This window comes from Schistocerca nitens, chromosome 8 (assembly GCF_023898315.1).
Source record: "Schistocerca nitens isolate TAMUIC-IGC-003100 chromosome 8, iqSchNite1.1, whole genome shotgun sequence".
Lineage (NCBI taxonomy): Eukaryota > Metazoa > Arthropoda > Insecta > Orthoptera > Acrididae > Schistocerca > Schistocerca nitens.
In genome coordinates this window covers 483,381,619-483,397,943 of record NC_064621.1, presented here as the reverse complement: position 1 = coordinate 483,397,943, position 16,325 = coordinate 483,381,619, and the positions used below count along the sequence as shown (strand labels likewise).

The 16,325-nt window shown below is 40.6% G+C and overlaps 1 protein-coding gene across 1 annotated transcript in view; it reads left to right on the top strand.

The window, feature by feature from the left end:
- The window catches only part of LOC126199201 (single-stranded DNA-binding protein, mitochondrial), a 48,125-nt gene that overhangs the window by 23,073 nt on the left and 8,727 nt on the right, over positions 1-16,325 (top strand). Inside the window, exon 3 of the mRNA XM_049935980.1 lies at positions 7,836-7,955. Within this exon, the coding sequence (XP_049791937.1) occupies positions 7,836-7,955 (120 nt within the window). The remainder of the gene's footprint in view (positions 1-7,835; positions 7,956-16,325) is intronic.

The following is a 16,325-nucleotide window of genomic DNA, read 5'->3' as shown; positions in this document are numbered from 1 at the left end:
ACTACCAGGAATGAGCTCGCTATGGCTTCATCCCCTAAATACATCTCTACCCGCACTTGGAGTTTAATTATTTGTCGCTGTGCACTTATGGCTCCAGTGACTTTACAATTATTTACGGGAAAAGTCAGCATACGCCTTTCCTTCCCCAGTACTTTGAATAAGTCCATACTCATAACACTGACAGTAGCACCTGTATCTATGACCGCTTGCACATCAATATTGTTAATTTTGATCTCTATTATCGCTTGTACCTTGTCTTTGTGCTCCTTTATGCACGTGGATGGTTCAGTTATTAATTCATCTCCCATCTGTACCCCGTCATTATACCTAAGGATACAGATTTTGTTTGGTGTCTTGTTCTGTGTCGGGCTGCTCTCACTCCAAACATCAGCCGACGATGGAGAGCGTATCTCGGCTGCATCTAGTTTGTTGAATTAGTGCTAGTGGATGGGTGTGGCTGCTCTGTGTCACTGACCTCCACTATGTGCACGTTGTGTTGCGTCGGCCGCCACGGTTGCGCAATTGGCGCATTTTGTGGTGGCGGTCGGTTATCGTCGTATCTTTCACTGTTTTGCCGGTCCGGACTGGGCCTCTGGTTCTGTGGCCAAGTTCGGTTTGCATCATTATAAGTATTAGTGTTGTACGGCCCCCTGGCATTTTTCCATCTATGATTGCTTGGTGGGCCTGTTTCATACCGGTCATCAAACCTCCTCTTCCGGTCGTTATTCACCGGCGGACTATTGCCGTTCCGGTCTCTACCTCTATTTCCGTTTTGTGCATACTCTTGTCTCCTATTATTACCTCCGCCGTTTCCATTACTTGGTGGAGGCGTGTTATTTCTACCATTTCTATAACCATTTCCGTTACTTCTAGCCTGTTCAGAGGCTGCCTTAACGTCCTCCTGAATCAGGTCAATTGAGTCCAGAACAGACAAGAAATGTTCCATATCATTTTCAGGCACGTGTATAAGCTTTTCCTTTACATGTATCGGCAAGTGTGATTTCAAAAGTCTGATCAAATCCCGAGATGAAATCTGTTCGTCCCAGTAACGGGTCTTATTAATGTACTTCTCAAAATATTTTCGCAAATTGCCTAGTCGTGGAGAATACGGCTCTGGATTATATACCTCCTTCCGTAATCTCTCTTGAATACATGTTGACCAATATTTGGCCAAGAATGCCTTTTCGAATTGCTCATATGTATCACAACTGTCAGCTGCTTCGGTTGCCCATAATGCAGCATTTCCTTGTATGTAAGACATAACGAACTGTATTTTCTGGGTATGACTCCAAACGCTAGGCAAAATGTTTCTAAATCCCTTGATAAACACTACAGGGTGAACAGATTTCTTCTCCGTTGTAAAGATCTGAAACTGTCGGTTCCTAATCAGGCTTTCTTCAATCACTACTTTGGAATGACATTTATTTGTTTCGCTTACAGTGGTTGCCTGTTCTGTCTCGCAGTCGCAATTTTTTACTACTGTATTTATATGCCTATCATTGTTGGACCTGGCTGGCGTGACGTACGCCTGTGTCTCGTCCTGCCGCAGGCCAAGCTCCATCTCGGCAAGACGACGGTCCACACTCCGCTGCCACAGCGGAATGTCTTTTTGCACAATCTTTTTAAGATTCTGTACTTCCGCTTTTGAGTCCACATCTCTGGCCTCAATTGCGGCGTGCACTTTCTGATCTATTTCCTTTGTGAATTTACGTTCTACTTTGTGCACTTGTTCGATCACTTTGTCCTCAATTACTTGAGTTGTGTCCAGTTCTAGTTGTTCGACCCTATCAGTCAGGACACTGATTTCCTCTACGATATTGGCGTTAGCCACTTGAATACTATCTACCTTTCGCTTAATTCTTGCACCGTTTTGGGTATGGTTTCATATTTTTGTTTGAAACTGACAATCTCACTTTGCATAACTTCTAAAGTTTGCATCAACTGTAAGTCCCTCTCATGCAGGCGTCGGTCACGCTCTGCTTGTTTAGCATCACGTTCTCTATCGCGCTCTGCTTGTTTGGCATCACGTTCTTTATCACGCTCTGCTTGCATACGTACGAATTCAACCTGGAAATTGAGCATGCGCTCGACCATAACTCTTAATGATTGCACTTCTGACACCTCACCACTCTCTGGCCCGTGTCCAGTGCTTGCGGGTGGCACAGAATTTTCGCTATCAACTGAATCACTGGGTGGCAGTGGCAACATTTCTTGCCCTTCTGCCCCCAGATTCTCACATTGTACTTCCTGAACTACGTCACTAACATTACTTTGTGTCCCACTTTCCAACTCGGTATCACTACTTACTGAGTGTTGCTCATTATCCATGTTGATATCTTTCTGACTACGCAATCTAACCATAGTAAACAAAGGAAATAAAATCTGAACTAAATATCCTAACACTCAGGTTTCACTGACATAATCACACAAGAAATGGACATTAACTAATACACACTTACTATATACTACAATGACTAACTACCTAAATGTCCTGTTATTTTAAAACAAAGTACTAACAACAAGCACACCACTAATGATCCGAGAACACTGCACTGAGGCTACTTTACTACCCACAGGACAACTACACTGTAGCTTTACCTTTTGGTGATCTATCTTGGGTGCAGCTGCCCCCTGATATTGTGGTAGGTAATTAATTTTTCGAAATATTGAGCTCTCTTCTTCAGCTTGCCTCTGGGTACATAGTGTTCTCATGCAAAAAATCATACACAGGTATTACCACACAATATTGGTTATGAATTACATACAATACATAGAAAAATTATTAAATGTTCTGCAACAAAGTTCGACTATATTAATTCCCTAGTTATCTCACGGGTATTTAGTGGCCACTGCATATTCGGGCCCCATGTTGGGCGCCAATTTAACTTAATTGATGCTGAATAAAATTTAGTTAAAGAATAATAAATTTTGCTTTTAAGTTAATTTTCTTTACCTTTATCTTACTTTCTTTGCGTGCGAACTTTGTTGTAGAACCACTCTCTTATTTTCGTGTGGTAATAAAAAATTTTACTTTCTTAAGAATTACGTACATTTAAAGAAAAAATATTTACGTGAACTCATATGAACTGGTTAAGAACATTTAGTTGAGAATTGAGTCCTTTAAATCATTCGGCCTTGGCATACACTTTCCAGATGCAGTGGGTTTTTTTGTTAAATATTTTTACTGAATTTTATCCCGGCACTAGCCATAGAACACAAGATTATCTCTATCAGCAGAAAATGTTTTAATTATTGCCAAGCCGATCTTTATCACTGATCAAACCTACTTTACTATGCATTTGAGTTATTTTAAAGAACCGAACTGTTTAAATTTCAATGTTAACTAACATTAACTATCCGCCTACGAATGCACAAACGTATAATTAATTCAAATTTTATCAGCCACAGGATCACTGAAAAGGAAAACAATTTCTTAATTCACTATTGATTTTTATGCATCTGTTCCCGATTTACGGGTTTGATAATTTTTTAAATGTGCCGCCTCTTCAGATCTGCGATTGTTGGTCGCGGCACAGCCCAGCAACACCGCTAAAAAATGCTGAAAAATTCTTAAAGAAATTTTATAGATGACGTGGGCAAGCTAATTTACATAAATAATTCACACTTCTGATAAATACTGATATATTTAGCTCAAACAACAATTCAACTCACATTAATTCGTAACGCATCGTCTAATGGCGGCTAAGTCCAGACAGAGACAAAAGAAGTCTACACATTCGTTAAAAGCTTCTTCACACTGTCCTACCTCGATAACTTCTGAACAGAGAAGACCAAAGAATACATAATGCTTAGTGCTTATATAGCGTTTGCCGACTATTAACATTTCTTTGTAAATTGACGATATTATTCTCTTCTGGCAAATTTTTATATCTCTGATACCGCAAATACTGAAACATTTTACAATCACATAATAAATACAGAAAAATTCCTATCCTAAATACAGAGAAATATTACAACAAAAAATATAATGAGAATAACTAATGTATTTTATACCACATTCAGTAATATTTTTGTTCAATAATTACGATATATACAACTTGCCCAGAGCGGCGTATATGGTACAAATACACTCTTGTTGTTTAATAACGTGAAAATGCCAGGGAACGTTACACATCCTACTTTATTGCCATATTAGTATGTTTGAGTTATTTATTTTCATTGTATTACAGTGACAAATCCTGTATCACTGTAAGATGATTTATAAATAAATAATTAAATTAAATGTGGTCCAAGACTGCTTTGATCCTTGTCTAAAATGCACCAAAAGACCAAACAGATTGATGCTGTGTCAGCAATGGCAGTGTCATTTTCTAGAATGGTCAGCAGCTTATTTCTCCTCTTTTTTGAGTTCATGAATGCTTGAAGTTACTTTTGGTTTAAGGCATTCCATGCTGGATAGGTGATACTGCTGGAAACAGTTTTGCTGTAGGCTATGCCTACATACAATATTTGGTAGGTGTCTTCTCCCATCTCGGGGAAGCCATGGCAGTACTTGGAACAACAGTGGCCTTCAACAGTTTAATTGAGGATGTTTATGTGGGTATCTCACATGTACTTGGGGGAACAGAACAACCAAGTCACTGATTTCCTCATCTGCACTTCATTGTTTCTTTGCTCCAACCACTCACCCTCATGTTACTGCATTACTGTCTGCCTGTACAATGTGGACACTGTGCATGAGGGGACAGTTGAGTCACAGTGTACCCCTTCAGGCAAGGGCGTACCCAGGGAGGATAACCTGCCCTCACTCTTAGCCTCCTCTCTCTCCCCTCCCCCACACATACACACAAAATATTCTTCACAAACCAAACTCATGTTCTGCCACACCCCACAGTCAGATGTATGAACCTCGCATTAGTTTGAAGAAAGTCATAGTGTATAATGGGTATTAACTAGCAACAAGAACACCCAGAACTTTTTTTCTGTTCACTGTTTGTAACTGAAAGTGCCAGATGGCTATGGGTTCTAGTAGTTTCTAGTAGCATTGCACTTCCAATTCATGATCATATTACAGCCAGTGTCATAAACTACTAACCTCCCTGAGTGCAAAAGAAAATACATAATTCTCATAACAGCTATCCTTTTGTAAGTTCAGTACATTATACGTAGTTGGTACTTACTCTGAAGTGATAGCATTAGTATGTTTGGTTATTAATAAACACAATTTTAATGACTTTCAGTTTTATTTTGTAAGAAATGCTTAGTTTTCTCCATCCCTCCTCCTTCACGGAATTAATACTAGTTTGTACTAAGGTTCCCTCACAGACTAACACCTTTCCCGAACTTTTGTTGAAGAAAAGGCATCCAGGATGTTATTAACTTACATCTCTGCAGGCATCAATATTGAGCCCCTACATGAATTCCCCTGGCTCCTCATGTCTTGAGTGTTCCATCATTAAAATATGTGATTGTGCATCAGATATGATGAATTCATTCATAAATTGAATCTTGAGGGGACACACAGAAAAAGCGTGGTACTCCCTTTAATGTGAACTGTCATCACATAGTTACAGTGCTAATTTAAAGTATTGTGAATATGTAAATAGAGAGGGCCAGAGAGCTGGAATACAATCTCCTTGTATTGTAAGAAATCTTATGATTCTGGAATTCTTAAGCTCAGAATGGCTAAGGGTTATTGAGGGACATTTGCTGAATTGTAGAAATAAGATGATGTTTTTACTTGGAAATGTTTTCTCAAATCTTGGTAAGATGTCTGACAAGGGTGGGGGAAATTAATCAGACACATGGTATCACGTGACTGTGAGAGAGAAAGTTGCAACATCTTAACTGTAATTGTTTAAAAGCTGTGTAGAATGGGAACACGTGATCCTTCACGTGTCCAAGCTAAGGCATGTGATCTTGCCTTAAAGTCGAAATGGCATTCAAATGTACACTGTTCACTAAAATCAATGTGACCACCTGTCAAAAGTCCGAATAACCACCCTTATGCAGTCTGAGACATGCAGGAATAGAGTTAATGAGGTTCTGGAAGATAACCAACAGGGATGTGGAACCATGCCGTCTTCAGTGCCGTTGCCACCTGCACCATGTTTCTCTGTTGGGGATCCATGGCACGAACAGCCTCATTGAGGTAATCTCGGTTGGGTTTTAATCTGGGGAGTTTGATGGCTTGGGGCATATTGTAAACTCATCCTGATACCTGATGAGCCTCAGACATACACTGTGAGCTGTGCGGCATTTTGCATTGTCCTGCTGGTAGATGCCATTGTGCCGAAAAACGTAAACATCATTTGGGGTGGACATGATCCACAAGGGTAGATGGGTACTTGAGTTTATTCATTCTGCCTTCCAGAGAGGTGAGATCACCCAGGGAATGTCAAAAAAATTCTTCGGACCTTAACACTCCCTCCTCTGGACTGGACTCCTCGGATGATAGCTGTGAGGTGAGGTGTTTGCTTTCAGACATTTCATATCGTTCATTCCAATTGCCATCTGTCTGATAGAGCATAAAATGTGAGTCATTGAAAAAGGTTGCATGTTGCACTCAGTGGATGTCCAGTTGCAGTGTTGGCATTGCACATTCCAGCCTTCACTGCTGAAGCCAGCAGGGGTGCATGAGCCAGACACCTGCTGTGGAGGACCATACAGAGCAATGTTTGCTGAACGGTCATTGAGGGACACTGTTCGTAGTCCCTAGGTTCATCTATGCAGTCAGTTGCTCATACAATTGCATGTCTGTTTGCCCATGCACATCTCTGTAGCTGTCACTCACACCTGCCAATTTGGCCTGTGTTTTACTATTGTTCCTCCTCCTCTTTGGTGGATAATTAAGTTTATAGATGGGAGTGGCAGTAAAATCGACACAGTGATAGATAGTCCATTACTAAAGGAGTGATGCGTGTGTGGAAGGAAACATAAGTATTTCAATGCTGGTATTCACATTCACTTCAATGCTCCTTTTAAAAGGATCGGATTTTGTGAAATAAATTTTGATTAAATGCAAGATCTTTTATTGATTGTGCAATTTGCATTTAAGGCAGCAGCAATGGCAGCTGATCAATAGTGTCACTGTTTTAGTAAAACTCAAATTCGTTAGGTGCTCATTGCTACAGGACTGTGAAAATATTTAAAACAGTGTTGAAACAGGAAATATTAGTGATATTTAACAAGAGTAATACAGCTTTGAATCATATGCAATTAATGTAAGTTTTACAACAGAACACCTACTTTTCCATGTAGACAGAAAAGGCACCAAGAGGTAAATGGCACACTAAGAAGTGAGCCTGACCTGACAGTTGTTTTTAAAAACAGAAACGTGACAAAAATGTTACACAGAGATTATAATTTCTACATCATCTCAGATCTTGGGAGACTGTGGATTAATTTTCATAATATTCTGTTACAGCACCACACTTGTTTCAGTGCCGATTTTTGATAGTGCCATTTTGCCATGCATAGTATACGTGAATCACAGTATACCAAGCACATGAGTAGTTTACAAACATAGCAGTTTTGGAAAAGCTTCCACTACTGGCCCAAAAGCCAATGATCTTACCCATTTGGATGTCAGCTAAATTGTTCCATTTCCATGGTACAACAATGACTGCACTATTTTCTGCATCCCCCGACGTTCTTTATATACTCTTTACTGCTAGTGCAGCCACCTGACGTCTGTGAGTGGTTATTGCCCCTTGGTGTCAAACGTAGGCATTAGTCACATTAATGTGACTGGCCATGTATATGTAGCATATTACAAACTACATCAATTTTTGAGTTAAGAGCCATATGCTTTGTATGTAGCTCATATGTATTCAGAGCACTAGAAATAGTATATAATATCTTTGCTTTTTCAGCAATAAATGAAGTCAAACTCCTAGGTCGTGTTGGAGCTGAGCCACAAAGGAGGGGTACTGAAGAACATCCAGTTGTCATATTTTCACTTGCTACACACACTAACTACAAATATGAATCAGGTGAGTAATGCAATGAATAGTAAGTATATGACTAAGGTGAAATTGCAACTAACATAAAATTATTACTGTGGATAATCTGATAACTTGATTTGTTTCATTGATTGGGGTAAGTTCTTCTATTTGAGCTATGGTTAAAATTTTCAGCTGATCCTAATTGTGTGCACTTGATATTCTTACCCAGGATTGTAACATTCCAAATGTTATAAAATAACAAATGTGCTGGTTATATTGCTGTTAAAGGATGTTGAAAGTTTCTTAAATGCAATTTGTAAAAAGTTACATTGATTTTATTACTGTTCGCATTTGTAGCAGTAGCTGCCACAGTCAAAGATAAGAAATATGGCAATAACTATCTGTCTAGTGGTAGTCAGAGCTCAACTAGGGTGTGTTCAGCTACAATTAGTTTTTCCGATTATGCCAAAAATGTTTGTTGTTGGTTAAAGTTACTGTTCATCTCTTCTAAGTAATAGTTACAACATTTCTGTGTTTCAGTTAACTAAGTGTCTAAATTTCATATTGAGAGGCAGTATTTCATAAATGTGAACCCTAGTCAAAGCATCGTAGCAGGCAGTGCCACTGGAAAATAATATCGCAATTGATTTGGTATCACAATATATGAACCATTCATCTTGGTTCGTGATGGTTTTATGAAACATTGGTAATATGTCAGTTATATGATTATATTAGCCCAAAGCCACCAGTATTCTAACATTTAAGAGAATTGTCAGGAAGATGAACAGATAAATATAGTAGGAATGTCACAGGTAACTACAATGGTATTGTGGTTAACAGAAGAAATACTTCAGTTGATCTATGAAAGAAGAAAGTCCAAAAATGTTCAAGAAGAGAAAGGCATACAGCAGTAGAAGACTCTTGAAAATAAAAACAACAGCAATGAAAGGATGGTAAAGTGAAATAGCTGAAGAAAAATGACAAAATCAAGAAGGGAATGGTCATCAGTAGGACATAGCATATAGAAAAGTTAAAATAATGTTAGGTGAAATTGAATGCAGAGTTGTGTAATGTGATAAGTTATTTTCCCAAAACTTTAACCCGGTATGTTTTTTTTTTGTTGTAAAATTCATGATCATGATCAATTGTGAATAAAAGAATTGCCTGTTGCATATTTCTCAAAGCACACACTCCACATACAATAGCAGTATAATCAAAACTGGCTGGATGTAAGCTTCAGAAGCGTTGTTAACTTAGAGAGAGAGAGAGAGAGAGAGAGAGAGAGAGAGAGAAACAGCAATGTATACACTTAAGACTGTCATAGTGTGGTAAATATAATGCTTAATTTGTTGCAGTTTGTATACTATTCAGTTCTCTCTCTCTCTCTCTCTCTCTCTCTCTCTCTCTCTCTCTCTCTCTCTATAAAAATTACATGAAATCTAAGAAACACCCAGTTGAGTGTGTTACACTGTTTGTCAGAATGGCATTTACAGGAACAGTACAGTAATTTTGGTACCTTATTGCTTGGAATTACATAATTTAGTGCATACCCTCTTTCATTATTGCTATTCTTCAGGGGCCTAGTACTCGTTTGCTGGTTACAAGCTTGATGACCCCGAGGTTGTTGAGCTGGGGACTGGTGAGTGCCACCTGTCCTCTGTCACCATAACCTCTGAGCATGTTTCAGCGACCACCATGCGGTGCAATGATGGAACATTCTGTGTCGCAGGGAACGGGGATCTTGTCTTGACCACCTGTATCATGAGGATGGTAAAAACTCTATTAAAAAAAACTTACAGACTCAAGATGTGTTGTGTGCTGATGAGATGCATAGCCGTTGAGGTGGAACAGTTGTTAGCGGGTAACCTGTGGATCCTGCCACATCTCATTTGTATAAGGCTTACATACATGGGGCTCTGCCATGCTGGGTTTTTATTTCCCTAACTCCTCGTGGGACCAAAATGGAATGGTCAAAATTATCTCCTCCTCCTCCCAGCAGAAAGGGTGGGCCACTGATACGTACTAACACCCAATGAAATAAGAGGGCTCATGTAGCCAGTCCTCCAGACCCAGGGGCTACACAGAATTTGTCATTGAATAGTAACGGAACACATGCTGCTGGTCAGGATGAGTTTTTAATTTTGAAATGTAAAGAGGACAGCTTTGTGAAAGTTTCGCCCTTTTGTATACAGAAAGGTTTAGAGGGCATTGCAGGTTCACTGAAACCTATCAAGGAATTGCGTAATGGAACACTGTTGGTTGAAACTGCTAGTTCCCGACAAGTGACAAACCTCCAGAAAGCTAAATGCATTGGGGAGTATGCCATAGAAACAGAGCTTCACAACACCTTGAACTACAGCAAAGGTTTGTGCCATGTAGATATCCAGTAGCCATTTCCAAGGAGGAATTAAAAAGTGAGTGGGCTCAGTAATGGGTTGTCGATGTGCAAAATATATTGAAAAGGGCGGATGGGCATCGAGTAAAACCTGACTCCTTCATCCTTACCTTCAAGTAGCAAAAAGCTCCTGGAGCAGATAAAGGCAGGTTTCATTCGCCCACTTGTACAGTCCTGTGACTCCAACCCAATGTGCTGTTTTAAATGTCATCACTTAGGGCACACCATCCTAGGATGTAAGAGTAAAGAAGCCACTTGTGGCAAATATAGCAGAGCTGCCCACTACTGAGTTTGTTGCTCATCTCCTCCATTGTGTGTAAATTGTGCTGAGGATCATCCTGTCTGGAGGAGGGACTGCTCACACAAAGGAAGTTGCTAGTGTCAGCACTAGTACCTCCATTTGTCAATGCATTTGTCAAGCTGAAGTTGTTTCAGTGCCCATGGCCCCAATGAGAACATCAGATAAAGCCACAGTTGCCACCATTGTGGAGCTCCAAGTACCTCCAAAGGCAGAGTCTGGAAAAAGAGCCAACACTACCTCTACTGCTGCTGCAGTAGTTTCCACAAAGCCCTCTTAGGCCAAGAAAGCAAATGGGAAGCTTCCCCACAGGCCAAAACTGGCAATAGGCTGTCAGTCCATGACGATGCCATTCAACGTGATGGTTCTGCTGCTCTGCTTCAGAGTCAATGGAATTCAAACTCAGCCCAGGGCACCCATCTTGCCGCAAGGTTGACTCTCCACCCATTGCGGGCTCCCCACCACGGTGGTTAGATAGGCTGAAAGTGCAATGTCCGTGATAAATGGCTCACATACTACAGTGGAATGTGAATGGGTTCAAGACTCATGTGGAGGAACTGAAACTCCTGGCACATACACAGCCCCTGTGCTTGTGTTTACAGGAAAAAAATTCCCAAGGCACTGTGCTATGGGGCTATACCCTCCACAGAAAGGATGACCTGACTGGGAAAGAGCCAAGGGTAGGGTTGCTGTGTTTGTCACTAACACATACCCCTCCTCTGTTCTCTCCTTGGTTACTGACCTGCAAGTAGTAACTACTGTTCATGTGGGTCAGAGGATCACTATTGGCTCCCTGTGTTTTAAAAACGAGGATGTGATCGGCTCTGAGGCCTTATTGCACAATTACCATACGCATTTCTCCCACTGGATGATTTCAGTGCCCATAATGTATTTTGGAGCTCAAGCTATACTTGCCCCACAGGTTGAGTGTTGGACAATCTCGTGATGCCTCAGGAGCTGTGCCTCCTCAACATGGGCAGTCCCACTCATTTCTTGTCTGCCACTGGGTTGTCCTCAGCCATTGACCTCTCTTTCTGCTCTCGAGCCCTTGCTAAGTGAGACGCAACTGATTACCCTCATTTCAATGACTGCTTCCCACTGTGGATTCGAAAGGACTGCACATGTCCCAGTAGTTACCACAGCGTCACCTTAATGAGCTGCTTAGGAAAGGCCCTAGAGTAAATGATTGACTGTTGTCTAGTCTGGTAGTTAGAGACCAGGCAACTCCTTATCCACTCTCAGTGTGGATTCTGGAGATTTTGGTCCACTGTCAACATGACCCTACTAGAGGCAGCTATTCAGCAGGTTATCCAATGTAAACATTATTGCCTCAGTTATTCTTTGATGTCATCAAGGTGTACAATACTACATGGAGACAGTATTCTTGTGCAGCTCCGTTAGTGGGGCTTTCATGGCCACCTTCATATGGTCCTTCATGTGTAAGTGTTTTATTAGGTCCTGAGTTGGTGACACACTGTTGGCTCGTTTTTTTTGGTACAGCCACTATCCTGTTGGCTGCACTTTCAAATACACATGCCATCAGTTACACCACTGTGTTTCCTACAACTTCTACTATGACACAAGGGCACTGCCATGAATGATCACACTGCTACCAGTGATGTGCAAGCATCCTCTCTCCGGAGCTCCAGCGGTGGGTGCACTTAGGTTCGAACATTCAAGCACAGAACCCCATTTTGTGTGTGTGTGCCAGTCGAAAACTTTTACAGACTTTCATAGTTGCCAGTGCTCGACATCCTCTTAATAGACATTGCATTGGAGAGTGACAGATTTATAAATCTTTTATAGATGTATATATTTTTACATTGAAATGTATTGTTAGCAACTGATGCTGCAAATACAGCAACAAAGTTATGTATTATTTTTAGTTTTTGATATTAAATGTAAAATAAATTGATATCTGAATTCTCTCTTCATTAACAGCCCCGTATCCACTACAGAGCCACATAGTGTGCGAGGAAGTCCTAAAAGTTTGAACAGGAGAATGTTGTTTCTCAGGGCAGTGTTTTAAGTGTTATCCTCTTTGCCATAGCCATAAACAGTATCATGTCTATGGTAAAGGGTCCTGTACAGTGTTCCTTATTTGTAGACGATTTTGTTGTTATCTGTTCCTCCTCCAATGTTGCAACAGTGACCCGTCAGTTATTTACAGTGCAGAGGTTAGAGGGGTGGGCTGCAATGACAGGATTTCAGTTTTCTTCAGAAAAGTTTGCGTGCATGTGTGCGCATTTTGATTTTTCTCGTCGTATTTTTAATTTGCCTGACTTACATATGAGGGATTCATTCTGCATTTTAAAAACACTAAGATGTATGGGCCTCATTTTTTACTCCAAACTGTCATGGTTAACACATCTGAGAGACCTGAAAGCCAGAACCCTGAAGCCATTGAGTATCATAAAGTGCCTTAGCCACAGGTCATGGGGAGTAGACAAGGTGCACCTGCTGTAGTTTTATAGGGCTTTTGTGCATTCACAGCTAGACTATGGATACACAGTGTACAGGTCAGTGAGACCTTTTTACCTGAAGGTTATTGACGCTATCCACCAGAAGGGGATTAGGCTGGCCACAGTCACCTATAGGACCGGCTCCGTACCCAGTCCCTGTGCTGAGGCTTGGAAACTGCCACTCACCTTCCAGCAGCAGCTCCTCATGGTGCATCAGGCGTGTAAATTCCTCGCAGCTCCAAATTCATCTGTCCACCAACCTGTTGCTCATCCGCCTCTTGAACACCTATCTCCAATTGTCCACGAGCAGCAATGCCATTTGGTATCTGCATGCAGCATGTGCTGGAGTCACTTGGTGTGGAAAACATGTGAACCCAAATCCAGTGTTTTAACCGCCTGCCACCATTATCGGTAATTTTAGATTTAGTGTAGTACAGGAGAGATTGCACTCTTGTATATGTTTTTATTGCTTTATTTTCTGCCATTTTAACTGAGCACCCAACTGTACAGTTGTGTTTATAGCTGGGGCAAAACATGGGGATTCTAGTGTTGCTTTGTTGTTTTCGCTCTTTGTGTCCTCAAGTTGTGATTGCCTCAAGACTTTGTTGTCTTCAGTGCGGAACTGTATGTGATCTTGCAGGAACTGTAGCAGATCGGGCATGCTTAGAGTGCTAAATTCCTTTATTATTCCAGTTTTCTGAGTGCCCTTCGCTTACTACAACACTTGTACCCAGCAGATACAGTAGTCCACAATATTCAGGATGCTCTCCTTCAACTACAGTGGCTAGGGAAGGAGGTGTCTTTCTGCTGGGTACTACGGAATGAAAGGTTAGATACAGGATGCAAGGAGGTGTGTAGTGGCCCACAATTATTAGAGTGTGCTATCCCCCTGCATGCTATCACCTCACTGTTGATGTACAGTCTTGCATCAGTGGAATACCAGTGGCTGCATCTAGTGAAGTCCACTACGCAGCTGTAATGTACCTCCCTCCAGCCACGAAGCCAGAATGAGGTCCTGCTTACTCATCTTCACTTAGGTCACAGTCCTCTTATGCATGGCTTCTTGCTTTGACAAAAGGATCTGGCAGTGTGTGGTGCTTGTGTTGTACGTATAGTGTGTGCACATTTTACTAGACTGTTTTATTTTTAGAACAGAGGGCAGCAGCAGATTTGACGACAGCTTGCCCTCTATTTTAAGTGACATTGAAACGAATATGGTTAAGAGTTCTAAGGTCTTATAATATGTCCAACTTGTTTCCTAAAATTTTAGGGAGATAATCTTAACGTGTTAACAGTCTGACTGGCTCACTTTCGCTTTTTTTGTAAGTGGTCAGCCAGTCACATTTCCCCTGTGCCTTCTGTAGTTTTATTTCTATTTTAATCTCATGTTTAGCACCTTTCACCATTCTCTGTTGTATTAAGGCCTGTGAGATAGGCTGGCTGATCAAGCAACAGTCGGTATTGTAGTTGTAAATTGTCGTAGCTGTGTTGGAAAAGTACCAGAGCTTCAATCGTTGATAGAAAGCACTGAAGCTGAAATCATTATAGGAACAGAAAACTGGCTAAAGCTGTAGATAAATTCTGCTGAAATTTTTACAGAGGCACAAACTGTGTTCAGAAAGGATAGATTAAATAAAGTAGGTGGTGGCGTGTTTGAGTCTGTTGGTAGTAGTTTATCTTGTAGTGAAGTTGAAATAGATAGTTCCTGCGAATTACTGTGGGTAGAGGCTATGCTCAACAGCCATACCAAAATAATAATTGGCTCCTTCTACCGAACCCCCCAGACTCAGATGATATAATAGCTGAATGCTTCAAAGAAAACTTGAATCTCATTACAAATTAAGTACCCCACTCATACAGTTATAATTGGTGGATACTTCAATCTACACTCGATTTGTTGGCGAAAATACATTTTCAAAGCCGGTGATAGACAGAAAGCATCTTCCAAAATTGTACTAAATGCTTTCTCTGGGAATTACTTTGAACAATTAGTTCATGAGCCCACACAAATTGTAAATAGTTGTGAAAACACATGTGACCGCTTAGCCACAAATAATCCTGATGTAATAGAGAACGTCATGATGGGTACAGGATTAGTGAACACAAGGTCATTGTAGCGAATCTCAAAACCATATCAACCAAAACCACTAAAAATAAACGCAAAATATATCTATTTAAAATAGCAGATAAAAGTTTGGTTGATGCCTTCCTAAGAGTGTCTCTATTCCTTCCAAGCTAATTATGTAAGTGTAGACCAGATATGGCTCAAATTCAGAGATACACTATTGACAGAAATAGACTCATACCGCATAAGTTAATAAGAGATGGGACTGATCCACCATGATACACAAAATATGTCAGAACACTTTTGCAGAAGCAATGAAAAAAGCATGCCAAATTCAGAACAACGCAAAATCCGCAAGACTGGCTAAGTTTCACGGAAGCTCGAAATTTAGTGTGGACGTCAATCCGAGATGCTTTTAATAGTTTCCACAATGAAACATTGTCTCAAAATATGGTAGAAAACCCAAAGAGATTCTGGTCGTATGTAAAGTACACCAGTGGCAAAAAAACAGTCAATACCGTCACTGCACAATACCGATGGAAATGTTACCGATGATGGTGCTGCTAAAGCGGAGTTGCTAAATACAGTTTTCCATAATTCCTTCATGAAAGAAGACAAAGTAAATATTCCAGAATTCGAAACCAGACAACTGTTAGCATGAGTGACAGAAAAGTAGATATCTTAGGTATTGCGAAACAACTCAAATCACTTAAGAAAGGCAAGTCTTCGGTGTAGATGGTATACCAGTCAAGTTCCTCTCAGAGTATGCAGACACAATATCGCCTTTCTTAGCAACCATATACAACCGCTCACTTCACAAAAGGTCTGTTCCTATAGACTGGAAAGTAGCACAGGTCACACCAATATTCAAGAAAGGAAATAGGAGTAAACCATTGAATTACAGACCCATATCACTGACCTCAGTTGGCAGTAGGATTTTGGAGCATATACTGTACATTATGAATTACCTTGAAGAAAATGACTTATTGATACATAACCAACACGGATTCAGAAAATATCATTCTTGTGCAACGCAGCTAGCTCTTTTTCCCATGAAGTAATGAGTGCTGTCGACAAGGGATCTGTGATCGATTCCATATTCCTAGATTTCCAGAAGGCTTTTGATATGTGTGGCTGGATTCATGATTTCCTCTCAGAGAGGTCACAGTTCGTAGTGATAGATGGTAAATCATCGCGT